We start from the raw sequence: 13,851 nt of genomic DNA on the forward strand, positions 1-13,851 counted from the left end.
GTCACATTCATTGCATTCGTATTTGGTTTTTCGTATTTCTTTTTTTGTGTTTTTATTGTTTTTTTTGGGGGGGTTGGGTTTTGATGTTGCATTTTCATTGCCTTGTTATTAATACATCTTATTAATCTTTTTATTTGGTTGTCGGTTTAATAATCACAGATTTTTTTGGGTTTTAAATGCATCTTTTTTTTTTCAAAATTATTTATATATTTTTATTAATGCGTATTATGCCGATGGCACTCCCTGTTAATTAGGTTGATGAGCGTTATTTTAGTGTACTTTACGTACCCGTTGTAACTGTGTAACATCTCTAAATTAGGACGTCGTTACCTCATGAATTCTATGATTGGACATTTTGGTAATAATTTACTGTAGTAAATATAACTATATCACTGATTATGAAGAAAACTTGCATATAGATTTTCTTAGATATTAAACATTACACTTGCAATGTGCAGCGTTTTTTGAAAACACCGTCACTCATTCCCTGTTCTAACACGCTAAATAATTAACGATTGACATAATATTATTTAGGCAAGGCTCTTAGCGCACACATTGAAAATTGGGCATCTTAGTTATCGATTCCCCCTAATGTAACCTTATAACTGTAGCCTCGCTTTTGGATGCTTATGGGACGTTGTTTTTGGGTATCTACTTAGTTGTACATCTCAAAGAATGAGACGATAACATTAGCATACGCACTGACTGTTTCTGAATGGGCTTGTATGTCTGCTTCATTTTTCGTAGCATCTTGTACCTGCACATAGTCGACACTACCTCTACGGATGTACTAATCATCAGCTATTGTAGCAACCCGCAGGTGAGGCTGTAGCTGAGTGTGGTTGTTGTTTGACCAATGATTGTACCCATGATTTGCCTTTTCAAACATTTTGGTCAGTTTAAAAGCTGAAATGCAATGTTGAACGGTTGTACCAAACTCAAGTATGACAACCCCTGTGAACTGATTTCCACTCCAAACTGGTTTAACTTTGCTGACCAAATAGCCCATGTTAATGAGGCCATCCCTGAGTTTGATGAAGCTCTTGCAGACGTAACGGCCTTTGTCCTCATGGCGGAGTGCATTGACTAAAATAAAGGAGTATGGCCGGGCAATTTGGATAGACATTGCAATTTGTTATGCAGTGTCGACTTTTCAGAGGTGTTGGTTGGTTAAAGAGGAGTGTTTAAATATTTGTTAATTAATTTGCGTTGTTGGTTGTGTCTTCACATAATATTTGAGGTCTATTTTATAGGTAAATACTATGGAGAGGGCATTTAAAGGGGGACTGGTGAGGAGATTCTTTCCTAGAATATGGACACACATTAAATTGAAGTTTGCAGTGTACTTGCGTTTGAATGAGACATGTGTTGTGTTAATTCTTAAAGTACGAATGATGTTGATGTATCCTTTAAAGTGTTTTAAAAGCATACGCTTGACATAAATTTTGTATTAATCGTGGTGTATTTGGTACTATCAATGACGCTTTATACATTCTTTATAGTTCAGGTGCACATATTGGCAGTGATTTCTTGTTGGTTGTTGTTCTTCTTTAGGTTTCTTTTTGGCAGTGCCTTTACTTTTGTAGACAAAACATAGCTCTGACTCTCTTCACATATTAGTAAAGTGCTAAGCACCAACTTATTAGTTTAATGGTGAGTCTTTATGCTAGCTTTTAGTTGCTGTGAGTAACTCCCAAAAATATGTTTTAAAAGCATCTATTTGATCAGGCCACAAAACTTTTGGGTGGGTGTATGTTTGCTATTTAGTTGTTGTTTCAAAGATATGCTGTAAACCTTTCATGGTGATGTTTGATCATAATTGAGCACTTTAGATGCGTGCATTGTTTCAAATCCGCGTTAACTGTAATATAATAGATGGTAGTGTAACCAAAGAAAGCAAATGATTAGGCTGCATAAATCACATAGCTTGTGCCTTTGCCATGATACTGCATGGGCAAGAAGTTGCAGTTGTTATTCGGTTATTTAAATAGGTAATTATACAGATTATGCAACTGAATTTTGAGCAGGCACATAGTACTAACCATCTATTAAGTTCAGTAATAAACTACTGAATTTATTGCCTTATCGGCCTAGCACCATTTTAGGTTGACTAATTAACCGTTAAACATGCGCTTGTCGTACCTACCAAATAGCATTAGCAGCAAAAGTGACACAAAAGCTTCCTAACATCTTTTGGAAAGTGGAATTTAGGTGAGAGAGAGTTGTTTGAAAATCCATCCTAGCACCTGAGTTCTGGAAAGGGACTCTGCCGGAATAACTTGGATGTAAATGTGAGCACTTCTTATTTGCCTCCCAACTTGCCCAAGGTAGTCTTCCCTTTCCTGTATGGCAACGTGATTTGCTTGAATTAAGGTTATATTACAACATATATGCTTCCCTATGATACTGTGGTGTGAGTTGTATAGTCCCTTGTTAGTTTGTTAGGGTGCATGTTATAGTTGATAGCTGTGAATACGCGTCAAACTTTGTTTAGATGTGCATGAGTCTGTGATCATTTTGAAAGACGAATGTTTAAATTGTACCTAAAACTTGTTTACGTAATTTTATATGGAAAGTACCTGAGGAAGCATGCAGTATAAGGCTGTTGCATTCACTTCTAGTAGTTTCTCTGCGTTTTGGGTTAATGCAGTGGAAAAATATGTTCCAGTTTCATCAGTGGCCTCAAATGTTACAGCCATCCTGCAGTTGTAATTGGTTTTGTACATTAGAGTTCATAGGTTATGTGTATATTATGTTGAGTTTATAATTTGTTTACCTAGGAGTTGAAATTTCCTTTTCTGTGAAGCATTCAGTGCATATGTATCCAACTCCAAAGTCCTCATTGTTACCTATCCCGCATTCGCTGCAACCTAGATATAAGCGCACCTTTTTATGATCAAAATCCTTAAGCTGCACCCTTAGCCAATGTTGTTCTTCTTGAGGGTGTCACGAACCTGCTATTTTCAATAAAAAACTTGCAATATTCCGTAGCGTAAAATAACCCGACAGTGTCACTTCGTAGGCTATTTATTGAGAGAAAGATGTATCCTTACCCTCTTCTGTAGGAGGGTTTGTATTGTTGTAATGAAACGCTGAGTTTCTGGACAGCGCACTTCACAGATATGTTGGTGCTTAGCAGCTCGTAGTTTCTTATTCGCCTCCCCCCCTGTAATTTTTGGTTGTTTAGTATTATTTTTAGGCACATATATTCAGTCATGAATTCAGTTCTCCTCACCAATTACGAAGTGCAGCAGCATATTCCCCTTGTGGATCTAAGTTGATGAATGTTAAGCGTGTCGTTGCAAGTGAAAACCCTGCATGATTGAAATAGTTAGTTGCGTGAGTTTACGTTTAATTTGGGACTCCTGCAGTCCTTAAATTTGTGATTTCAGTAGGAGCACCTTTTTGGTAAGATGTCATTAGAGCCGTGAATCCAATCAGAGGAAAGTTGTGTGCAGTAGTTTGCAAAGTCTTGCAGACATTGATGGTTGGCTCCCCCCAAACTGTTACTATCACCATCTGTTCAGAACTACACCACCAAAACACATTATAGGTGTTTATTCTTTAAACTTTGTTTGCTAGCTCTAGTTTACAGGTTAATGTCTGTACCTTTGATAGATCAATGATGAAAATATCAAGGACATCCCACGGGTTGCGGTTTTGCCTAGGAACTTTGTATTTCTGACCGACATATACAACAATGCCCAAGACATTTGTAGTTTTACAGGTAGTTAGTCATAAACAAAACAATTACATATACTATTTCCTTTTTCTATCAATACTGATATTTCTATTAAAGAATCATTTCATTATTTCTCACCATATCGATCATCAAGTGAGGGTTCCCTTGGGATGGATGCAAGTAAGATGTATTGAGGTGAACATGTGGAATTCGGTCCATTAACAGGTTGAATGGTTGTCTTACTATTGAAAGAAATGTAATACACTGGTTTTTCTGGACTTGCCAAGATCTCATCCGCTAACACTTTAATCTCTGTATTGTTAATTTCATATTCCATTTCATCCTGTATAACACCCTCAAACATCACCAGTTCCTCATTGTGTAGTATAGTTTTCAGCTTATCTCCCTGCATTATGTGGCCAAACTTTAGGTAGAAATTGAAGTTTTTGCTTTTGAAGTATCAGTGTTAAATGCGCATAGAGAAGTAGATACATAACAGTAGCAGGGGGATTCATTTTCTGGTCAATAGATATTGGTCACCCTTTTTTTAAAACGATAACATAGTTGTCTAATAATTTTTTCATATATACCCATAATTTCGCTACTGTCGTATACCATTGGCCATATTGCAGACATTTTGGCATACATTATTTTACAGTGATTATATTTCAACTAAAAGGAATGTACCTCTTGGTCTTCAAATGTTATTATCTGGTATTCCAAGCAACTGCCCTGTGTTAAAGTATACATTTCCTCTTTTTCGATTACTCTGACCTTAATAGTATGTGGAGTACGTGTGCCAGCAATCTGCCTGGCGAGCCGGCTCATAGTATTCATGGTGACCTTCAAAAGCAACACATATATCAACGAATAATTTAAGAAGGTATATAGATATGTAAACACAAATCTAAATATGACATTGGAATAGATTTATAATATGTCAAGAACTCTTACTTACAATTACAATGGTAGCTTATATAGTAGTATACTAGTATATGGCTAGAGTATAGAAATGATGTAGTTATAGTAGTTGGGGTTGCTTGTAATGTATGATGAGTTATTTTAGTTATGATTGTTTTACTTACACATTGAGTACCTTAAATCTATGGTAAGGGTTATCCAGTTCTGCCACAACATTACTTTGGTGCCTGACTGTGCTGTATTTGGTTGAAACTGTTCAATTGAGTTGTCATGTCCATTGAGAGTTAACTTATAATTAGTTTATGTACTTTTTAATCTCCTTTTTTTGGGCTGGTTGGTAAATACCAGAACGTTGTGAAATCCTTTCAGATGATCATTTATTTATATTTTGTGTTCTTTGCAATAACTTTGTTCCTGTTATTTTTGTTTTTAAATTGTTTTCCCAAAAATTGCGAAGAAGCATTTAGGCATTGTTAGAGATAAACATGTTAAGAATGGTTTGCAGGCGTAGGCGCCGGATGTTGCATAATATGTTTCGCATAGGATTCTGCTCCGAAAATAGCTGATCAAGATAATAACTACGGTTTTAAAGTCGTGGAACATAATATATTACAGATTCATAGGAATGTTTTTGTTTCAGAATCGCCTGCTAATTAGCTATGACAGTAGCAAGGGGTAGATATGGCCGTCGTTTTCTTATGTCTAATTATTTATTACAACCAAGTTATTACTGTAATAATGCACCATAGTTTTGTCTAGATTTCGGCAGCATTCAATGTTGTCGCCTGATAAGGTGCCCTGGCCTTGCAGAAGCCAACATGTTAATCGATTTAGTTTCCACCTTCCAAAATGTCCAAAATGTGTACATTCTACCCCTGCAGCAATGTCATTCAGTTAAGGGATAGTTGTTTGAGCACCCATTTGAGCACTTCATTCCTTGAAAGCAGTAGTTGGCCCCACCTATATGTAGAATTTGGTTTCACGAATCCTGGTTTCAGCAGCTTGTAAGTAATTTTCACGATCCTGTCAAGTTGTATTCATGTATTAAATATAAGTGCGTAGTTAGATCTTAGAAATGCTGAGTAAATTAAGCAAGGGAACATTTTTTAAGTTCACGGTTTGACTTGGAAACTTACCTCTGAATTCATTTCATACATGTCTGTAGCTTTTTTTTTTTTGCATCAATTTCTCAGCATCAGTGATGAATGCAGTAAACATGTAAGATCCAGTTGCGTCAATTGCCTCAAATGTGATGTTCATCCTACATTATTCAAACGGAACAACTGTTATTTTTTTTTTTTTTTTTTTTTTGCGTTTTGGGGATTAACATTGTCGTTTAGTAAAAAAAAAAAACTAATTGCGCACCGGGGTACAGAGGTGACATTTTCTCTCTTGCAGTTAGTGCATTTGTATTTGACATTAATGTCTTTCTTGCTTCCTGTCCCGCAGTGGCCACAACCTAGGTATAAATGGACATCCTTTTGATCGAACTCAGGGCTTGAGATATGAAGCCAATGGCGTTCTTCTTGTAGGGTATTAGAAGCCTATGAATTGAATCTCATATTGAAACAGATTCAGGCTAGACACATTTAATCTGGGTACCCTTTTTTACAATATTTGTGTTACTGCTTTAGCATGCGGAAAATGCATTATTTCTATATTATTTTTAGCTGTAAGTTTATCCACTTAGTAATTTAATCTTGTATTTATAATTATATATAGTGCCTATTAAGTTATTTGCCTGGGACACCTTTTACCTTTTGTTGGCGGAGGTTTTTTTGTTGTAGTGGGAACCCTTGCTGTTGCTGGAGAATGTATCCCTAATACTTGCTGGTGTCTAGCCGAGATTGCTTCCTTATTTGCTGTGCTCCTAATTACATGGTTAAAAAATTTAGTCATAGTTTAACGGTAACCTCTTAGCTGTTGTTATTGTGTAAATTGTGCTTCTGTGGGCGTGGGTGGGTGTGTCACTGCAGCTGGTGTTTTATTTGATGGTTGTATCAGTGTTGCAGGTGTTTTGAACCACATTTACTTATCAGAAAATGAAGATCCTTACCAAGCACGAAGCATGTCTGCCTTTTCCCCTTCTGGATGAAGCTTGACAAATGTTGATGATGTGGTTGACACTGAGAAGCCTGCACGTAAATGTGAATATACAAGTTTTCTTTGCGAAGTAAATAGTTGGGGTTCTATGCCTATCAAGTTTTCCCATGCCACTATGTACCTTTGTGATGAGACGGCTTTAGAGAGGTGAAACCAATGACTGGGAATGTTTTAGCCATTTCTTTTAGTTGCATCCCTTCTCTGGTAGCCAGTTCTGCCCATGCTGTAATAATCAGTGGTTGCTCCGTACTGCACGATTTTTTAAAGGCCGTTACTATGATCTGCACTGAACAGGAATATCAACACTAATATTTCTTATAAGATGTCTGTGTAATGTTCGTACTTATGATCCATTATGACCCACTCACGTACATATAGAGGCAGGCCATCGGGGTGCGGTACTTGGCGTACTGACTCCACATAGACCAGGATCCCAACGATATCTGTAGTTGTGCGAACAAGCAAATATTTATCAAGTATACGGCAAAATTAATCTAGTAGCATCTTGTTCATGTCAAATCTGGTTTATTAATATTAAAATTGAAGAACAGATTATTGCTGCTCACCATATCTGTCATCAGGTGATACAGTTCTCGGTATGGCAGCGATGGCTATATACTTAGGATCTGGCGGCGGTTTTGATCCTTCAACAGCTCTGATAATGGTATCAGCGCCAAAGCTCAACTGGAAAGGGTGGTCTTCAGGACTTAATCGATATTTCTCAGGCATTGGCCTTATCTTTGCATTTGAGATGTCATATTCCACTTTATTCCGTATTATGTTTCATATGCAGCAATATAATCATTGTATAGGATAGTCTTAATTTTGCCACCCTGTATTGACCGTACAGAAATATCCAATTAGTTCATGATATTTGTGGCTGCATTTAGTATTAACTTCATAAAACACCTAAATACTTTGATTTCTTGGTCTGTTAAGTTCCAATGTGCACCTTACTTTTACACTGAACCTTTTCAGTTCTCGCCTGCATTGACGATCCTTTGTTAAAGCAGAGTATGGAATTTTAATCACAATAGCATTTAATCTTTAGGTTATGTCTTCTCTACATTGCCTTAAAAATGTCTGCGCCTTTGACTTCCTTACAATCAACTACTTACCTTTTTTTTTTTTACAAAAAATGTTGGTGTGTTAATATACATTTGTTCAACAAAGGTGCATTTTTCCTGTTGAAATTTTAACTGACATAGCTAATTACAGTTATCATATTGATAAGGAACATTACAGTTATAGAATATTCAAGTTTGCTATAGATACATCTTTATCTTTGTCAGTTAATGTCAATGTTAGCTTTAAGAATTTGGTTGTATCTGACAGTAAACCATTATAAATACAGGTACTGCACCATTCTTTAGATATGATTAGATACTATATACATGAAAACCAACTTTCTTAAATTTTAAATACTTCTTCATCTTGAAAAACGATCCTCTGGAAATGAAGTAACTTGTTTTTTTGGTGAAATTTGTGTATTGCTCTTGTCTATAACTTTGAGGCGAATAGAATGTGCTCTAGCTTTATCATTTGGGTCCTTGACAAGTTTTTTTTTCCAGGTTTCATGGTTCCTACTAGAAATAGATTCATAGTTCATTTTTTTTAGGAATTGATAGCATTTACATATAAATCAACGCTGCAAGCTCTAATTTTTTTTTATTAAGATCATTTTAGAACACCTGAAATTGATAGGATTGCTTACCTGTTTTGCTCTTTCCAGTTAATGAAAGTCTTCAAATCTTGCAGCTGTTTTTTTTTTTTTTTTTTTTTTTTTGGGAATGTTGATAAATATTTTGGGGAGCTCTGACTGTTGATTGTTATTTTGCTGGATTTTGGATGGTTGTTTTGGTACGGTTTATTTAACCACTCAGTCACTTAACCATGCCATTGTAAGGTTAACAGTTACACCTCACCACTACCTCCTGTCATTTCTACCATGCTTTTGACTGCCAAGTTCCTGATTTTCGGTTTCAGTGGTAGACCCTTGTCCTATCTAGTTCAATTTTTATGGTTTATACTTTTTGGATTCGCACTATTACTTCTTTTAAAAAGTAAACAAAGTACTAATAAAGTACTAAAAAATAAAGCACTAAAAGGTTTGGACTAATGAACAGGAAATGACAACTCAACATTGCTTTTTTAAAATGGATTACCTAGTACAACCTAGGCTACTTTAGAATAGTACTTTATGCATTAATTTACTCATCTCTAATCTATTTAGTTGCCCTTGTATAGTTAATGACTTACCCTTTTTTAGAGGGGTGAGATGATGTGTAGATCATTTTTTTTCTTTGGGTGGGTGCTTAGCATTGGCTCATCCATCTAATTCCTTAACGATGAAAGGTTTAAAGGAAATGCTTAATAATATCGGTGTGCGGTTCTTTAATCATTCAATTAACAACATTTCCTTTCAGAGCCTTATGTTCATGTAAATGTAATGTTTGATAATAAATATGGTGTAAGGTTGTCTCCTTGATCTGGCCATATAGCCTTAGCTGTTAGGTGGTCGTTTTGTGGATAGTATTTGCTGCTCTTTTTAACCAATTCACTGGCCAACAATCTTGCATTGTAACTAACTGTTTCCATTCATAAGAATTCTAGTTTGGAATGGACAACAATCAGTAAACTGTGTTGCTTAATTTCAAGATTAAATGGTAATTGGGTTAGCGCAAGTAAAACCCTTAATATTGAACAGGCTGCAATGTTAGGCCTCGTTTGGTTGCCCGCGGGAATACAACTCCATAGGAATATCGAATTCATGGGAATTAAGCTCCAGCATGAAATTCACGTGAATTTAGCAAATCCGTTTGGTTGCCTATGTAGGAGTTCAATTAACACAGGAGTTTAGAATTACCTAGGGGGGACTAGGTAATTCAACTCCTCCATTATGGGGGAGTTGGAAAATCATGTGATTTTCAAACTCCTACATTTTGCCAAAAAGAGGAGTAACCAAACAACCTTCAATTTTGCAATTCATGGGATTTCTATTTTCCTACATTTTCTATGGGGTAACCAAACGAGGCCTTAGTTGATTAGGCTTAGCACACGTTCATAATTCAATAGGTGAAACTAATATTGGTACTGCATTAAATCTTAAAGACATACTCCGTCTACCCTGCACAAAATACAAGCTGCATTAGTTTTCTTACATAAATCATTTGAAATTTTATTGAGATGTCAATTTGTACAAAGCAACGAAGGACAGTTTTCGAATACAGTTTCGAGAACTGTTCTTGTTTGATTTGCATTTCACCCAAATTACCTAAGTAGCCAAAATGTTCCTCAACAGTCATGAGTGTCCGTATCTTATGGATAGCGGTTCCTAAGACGGATTCAGATATAGGCATCAACTGAATAGGTGCATGCCATGTTTATTTCATGTAACATTAATAGAGTAACGACGTTAGATTTGGATTGTGGAGAGCGTATTAATCATTGATATATAAGTGATCATTTTAGCAAAATAAATGCACTGATCTATGTCAATAACCTGGCAAGCTCATCTAATCCCGGCCCTCTGCAGTACTTCAAAGGACACCACATTCTTCACTAAATTGCTTGTTGTATCAACAGTTGTTGAATTATGAAGTACCTTCAATTCCTGAGCATATCTAGCGCGTGATAAAGCCACATATAACTGGCCATGGGAAAAACAAGGTTTGGGTAGATATACTCCAGCGCGCTGCAATATCTGACCTTGAGCCTTGTTAATCGTCATCGCAAAACTCAGTTTGATAGGAAACTATTTCCTTTGGAAATTGATTGGAAATTTGGAGCTCTTAGAGGGCTTGAGGGTTATCCTTGGTGGTGCGCTCCCCTGTTGTCGGATCCAGGTTCCTTAATAGTAGTACTGGGGAATTTTCCTTCATAGCCAGCTCATGAGGAGTCATCCCGAGGGGACAAAGTGAGTTGAGAAACTCGGCAGGATAGAGATTTGAATTGTCATCAATAACGTTGTCGAAGTTCTTGTAAATATGAATCTGTCCTGGGAATTTATCTATCAACATACGATTTATTGAGTCAACATCATTATTCCTTGGTGTTAATATGGCCCTCTCAGTAAATATGTCTGTACTGAAAGTTTGTTCCTGAATTTCTGGGAATACAGTATCAATCAGTAGCTGCCTTGGTTCTTTTTATCCATCTGGTGTAATCGTTAAATTATCGGGCAGCTTAATTAGCCCATTTTCAGTGGTCTGTAGTTCTCCATTACCTAGCTTCAGCAAGAATTCTGAGAATTCAGGACCAGCCCTAGCCCTGATGTTTTCAGTGAGGCTAAATTTGGCCAACAGTGGCCAAATAGCTGAACTTACAATTCTAGCATCTACAGCCTCTTGTTGTGTACGCCGTAGAAGAACTGGAAGCACCTGCCAAAAGTCACCACCAAAAACAATAACCTTCCCCACAAATGGTTCATCATTGCTGCAAACATCTTTAAATAACATATCAACTACTTCAATATGCTGCTTTTTAGCCATTGATGCCTCATCCCAGATTATCATTGTTGCTTCCCTTAGCAAGCATGCTAAATCACTCTGTTTAGACACGTCACAGGTCAATGCTTCATCAGTATCTAGTGGTATTTTAAATCTTGAATGAGTTGTCCCGCTACATGGTAAGTTTGAAGCTGCTATCCCCGAACTTGTATTTGGCAAGAATATCTTTCCTATTGACTGCACCTTTGCATATAAGGCTCCATATAAAAAAGTTTTCCCTGTTCCACCTGGTCCGTCTATGAAAAAGGCACCCGGTTTGCCATATTTAATGCAATCCATTATAGCCTTATATGCAGTCCGCTGTTTTACATTGAGCTGTTTCCTGCAGCTAATTGCAAGAGAGGTACTGGAGCGTTAAGAGCACCAATGATGTCTCGCGTGCCCTGTATTGCTATTCCTGGGTAATATGTAAATGGTTCAAATTGAAATATGCTAGACTCTTACCCATCCCTTCTAAAAATTGTTCAACTTTCCCAGCTGTTAACTGTAATATTTTAGCGGCGTTGCCTGGGTATTGCTTAGCAAAATCCTCTGAAAGGGCCCAGTAATATTGCTCCCAAAATTCTGTTGGATTATTGGGGCAGCTGAAAATTAGTATTGTCGTAAAAGGCGGCGTAGGGCATTTGGCATCTCCATATTCACAGCCTCGTCCAAACACTTTTCAGCTGCATTATCTTGCTCCAGTATCCCTCTTTTTAATGCGGCCTCCTGATATGATGCACATCAGACACCGTTTGTCGTCTTTAGATCCTCAAAAGATTTAGGACCCCTTACATGCGCAAGCAACAATCTTAGATAGTAGCGTTCACCCTCTCCAGGTGAGGCATGCGCCACCCTACCAATGACTATACCACAGTCCCTTGGCTTCCAGCTTTTTTTCTTGTCTACCCAGACAAAATGTTCTGGGAACTCACTATACAGATAGCGTTCCCCTTCAGGTAATCTTGCATTAGTGCTGAAAAATTCAGTTAGCATTGTTTTCGTTCTGTGCTCGTCTGCTGCTATTGTGGCAAGTTCTTCATTTGCTGCAAACCTGATCAGCTGATTATTTCGAGTATGTACTGGGAGAGGTTGTACATGTGGGTAAACGTCGAAAAGGTTGAATCCAAAAATTCTCCAAGCAGCTTCCGGTGGGGTAACCCATCTACCAGATTGGTAACTGTGTATCTCATCAACCACCGGAGCAACCCCCCCCCCCACTTTCCACGTTGAATAAGACCCGATAATGACCTTTATATACATATTTATATAAATACTTGACTACTTTAATAGTTGAACAAACTTCAACATTCAAGTGGCAGTCAAACATGGCCAACAGATAAGGGTTGTAAGGAACAACTGATCTATTATCCAATTCAGCTTTTCTCACCTTAATTTTTTCACCAGTGTCTCGGCGCCTATACAATGGATAAGAGTCTGTTTCATTTGTAGTTAAGGTACGGAATTTTTTGGGGTAAGCTTTACTACATTCTATTTTCCCATTTTTGGTTTGCATACATGCGTATTTTGGGAAAGCAGCACCACATGGACCATGCATCATATGCCCTATTACAGCTGCCCTCAGATGAGGGTTTTTAGTTGAAGATTTTTCTGGGGATACATATTTAGCGTATTTTTCTGGTGATGTTATTTTATAACCTGGTTTCAGAATTATCAAGAAATGTGCATGTGGGAGCCCACGTTTCTGAAACCTAACAACATTAATCATAGATGCTACCTCGCCAAATATTTTGTTTTCCCTAATTTGTTTTCTCAGTAGTATCAGCTTAGCATGGAAGATGCGTGCAACAAGATCTGGCCTGTTCTGCGCTTGCTCACTAGGTGCCAATTCCTCCTTAATCTCAGCCCAATTTGGATTACATGTTATAGTTATGAAATGATCTGGTTTCCCATATTTATGGACGAGGGCCATTGCATTTAAATACCGTCTTCTCATATCCCTAGGCTCCCCTAGGAATGACGGTGGCAGCACTATTCTTTTACCAACATTACATGCGCTGTTTTCACCTAGCTCTAGCGTATCAAGGATTCCTTGATATAGATCTGCACGAATGGTGTCCTGGTTTAAGCGCAGGAAATCCAATCTTGTGTTTTCCATTTTGACGTACATGTCGATACTGAACTGTTGAAACAGCCTGCCTCCTCTAATAACCATGTTTCCTGGCCGGATCTGGAATTTGTACGCATATTATTCTCTACACGATATGCGTTTGTCAGCTCTTGTCCGTCTTCTAGCCGCATCTGCCACATTTTACAGAAATCCTCAATATTAATAGTCTTTGCCTGGCACCCACCAAAGATGGTAATAGTAATAAACGTAAACTTACTCGACACTTCTGCTTGTATGAGAGTTTCAGGTTCATCATTCAAGGCTTCAGATACCGAGAATGAAGAATTGGCTTCACTATCAAAGTTAGGACTTGACTGTTTTTTAATCCCTGATGCCACCCACAATATCCCCTAGGCAACAGTAGAGGATACTGTAGTGGGTTATAGCACCCATAATAATGCCTAATGCTATTGTGGACAGCGGGCCGCCCATGGGGGCGCTTGGGAGGAAAAGAGAAACAAGCGTTTGCATTTTTGTATGGAGTCGCCACCAATTTTTATGGAAAATTGGAACCGTTCGATACCTCG

The 13,851-nt window shown here is 37.5% G+C and overlaps 2 protein-coding genes across 2 annotated transcripts; both read right to left on the minus strand.

Annotated features, from left to right (window-relative positions):
• Positions 1-10,497: 10,497 nt before the first annotated feature.
• On the minus strand, positions 10,498-11,493 carry LOC141638263 (uncharacterized). The gene is made up of 2 exons (XM_074447670.1): positions 10,932-11,493; positions 10,498-10,814 (listed from the first exon to the last, which is right to left on the minus strand). Exons 1-2 carry the CDS (start codon positions 11,491-11,493, stop codon positions 10,498-10,500), a joined length of 879 nt encoding a protein of 292 aa, XP_074303771.1.
• A 312-nt stretch (positions 11,494-11,805) lies between these two features.
• On the minus strand, positions 11,806-13,369 carry LOC141638264 (uncharacterized). Its single transcript, XM_074447671.1, has 3 exons — positions 12,471-13,369; positions 11,989-12,358; positions 11,806-11,922 (listed from the first exon to the last, which is right to left on the minus strand). The coding sequence occupies exons 1-3, from the start codon at positions 13,367-13,369 to the stop codon at positions 11,806-11,808; spliced, it is 1,386 nt and encodes a 461-aa protein (XP_074303772.1).
• Between the last annotated feature and the right edge of the window lie 482 nt (positions 13,370-13,851).

This window comes from Silene latifolia, unplaced genomic scaffold (assembly GCF_048544455.1).
Source record: "Silene latifolia isolate original U9 population unplaced genomic scaffold, ASM4854445v1 scaffold_20.1, whole genome shotgun sequence".
Lineage (NCBI taxonomy): Eukaryota > Viridiplantae > Streptophyta > Magnoliopsida > Caryophyllales > Caryophyllaceae > Silene > Silene latifolia.

Excerpts from the sequence above, each read along its gene's own strand:
- LOC141638263 (XM_074447670.1), bottom strand. The coding sequence starts at position 11,493 with ATGGATTGCATTAAATATGGCAAACCGGGTGCCTTTTTCATAGACGGA. Across the intron at positions 10,815-10,931 it reads AGAATTCTTGCTGAAGCTAG|AAATTCAGGAACAAACTTTC; the intron begins GTAATGGAGAAC and ends CTGTATTCCCAG.
- LOC141638264 (XM_074447671.1), bottom strand. The coding sequence starts at position 13,369 with ATGGTTATTAGAGGAGGCAGGCTGTTTCAACAGTTCAGTATCGACATG. Across the intron at positions 12,359-12,470 it reads TCAACTATTAAAGTAGTCAA|ATGGGTTACCCCACCGGAAG; the intron begins GTATTTATATAA and ends CCAATCTGGTAG. Across the intron at positions 11,923-11,988 it reads TAAGATTGTTGCTTGCGCAT|GAGGCCGCATTAAAAAGAGG; the intron begins GTAAGGGGTCCT and ends GCATCATATCAG.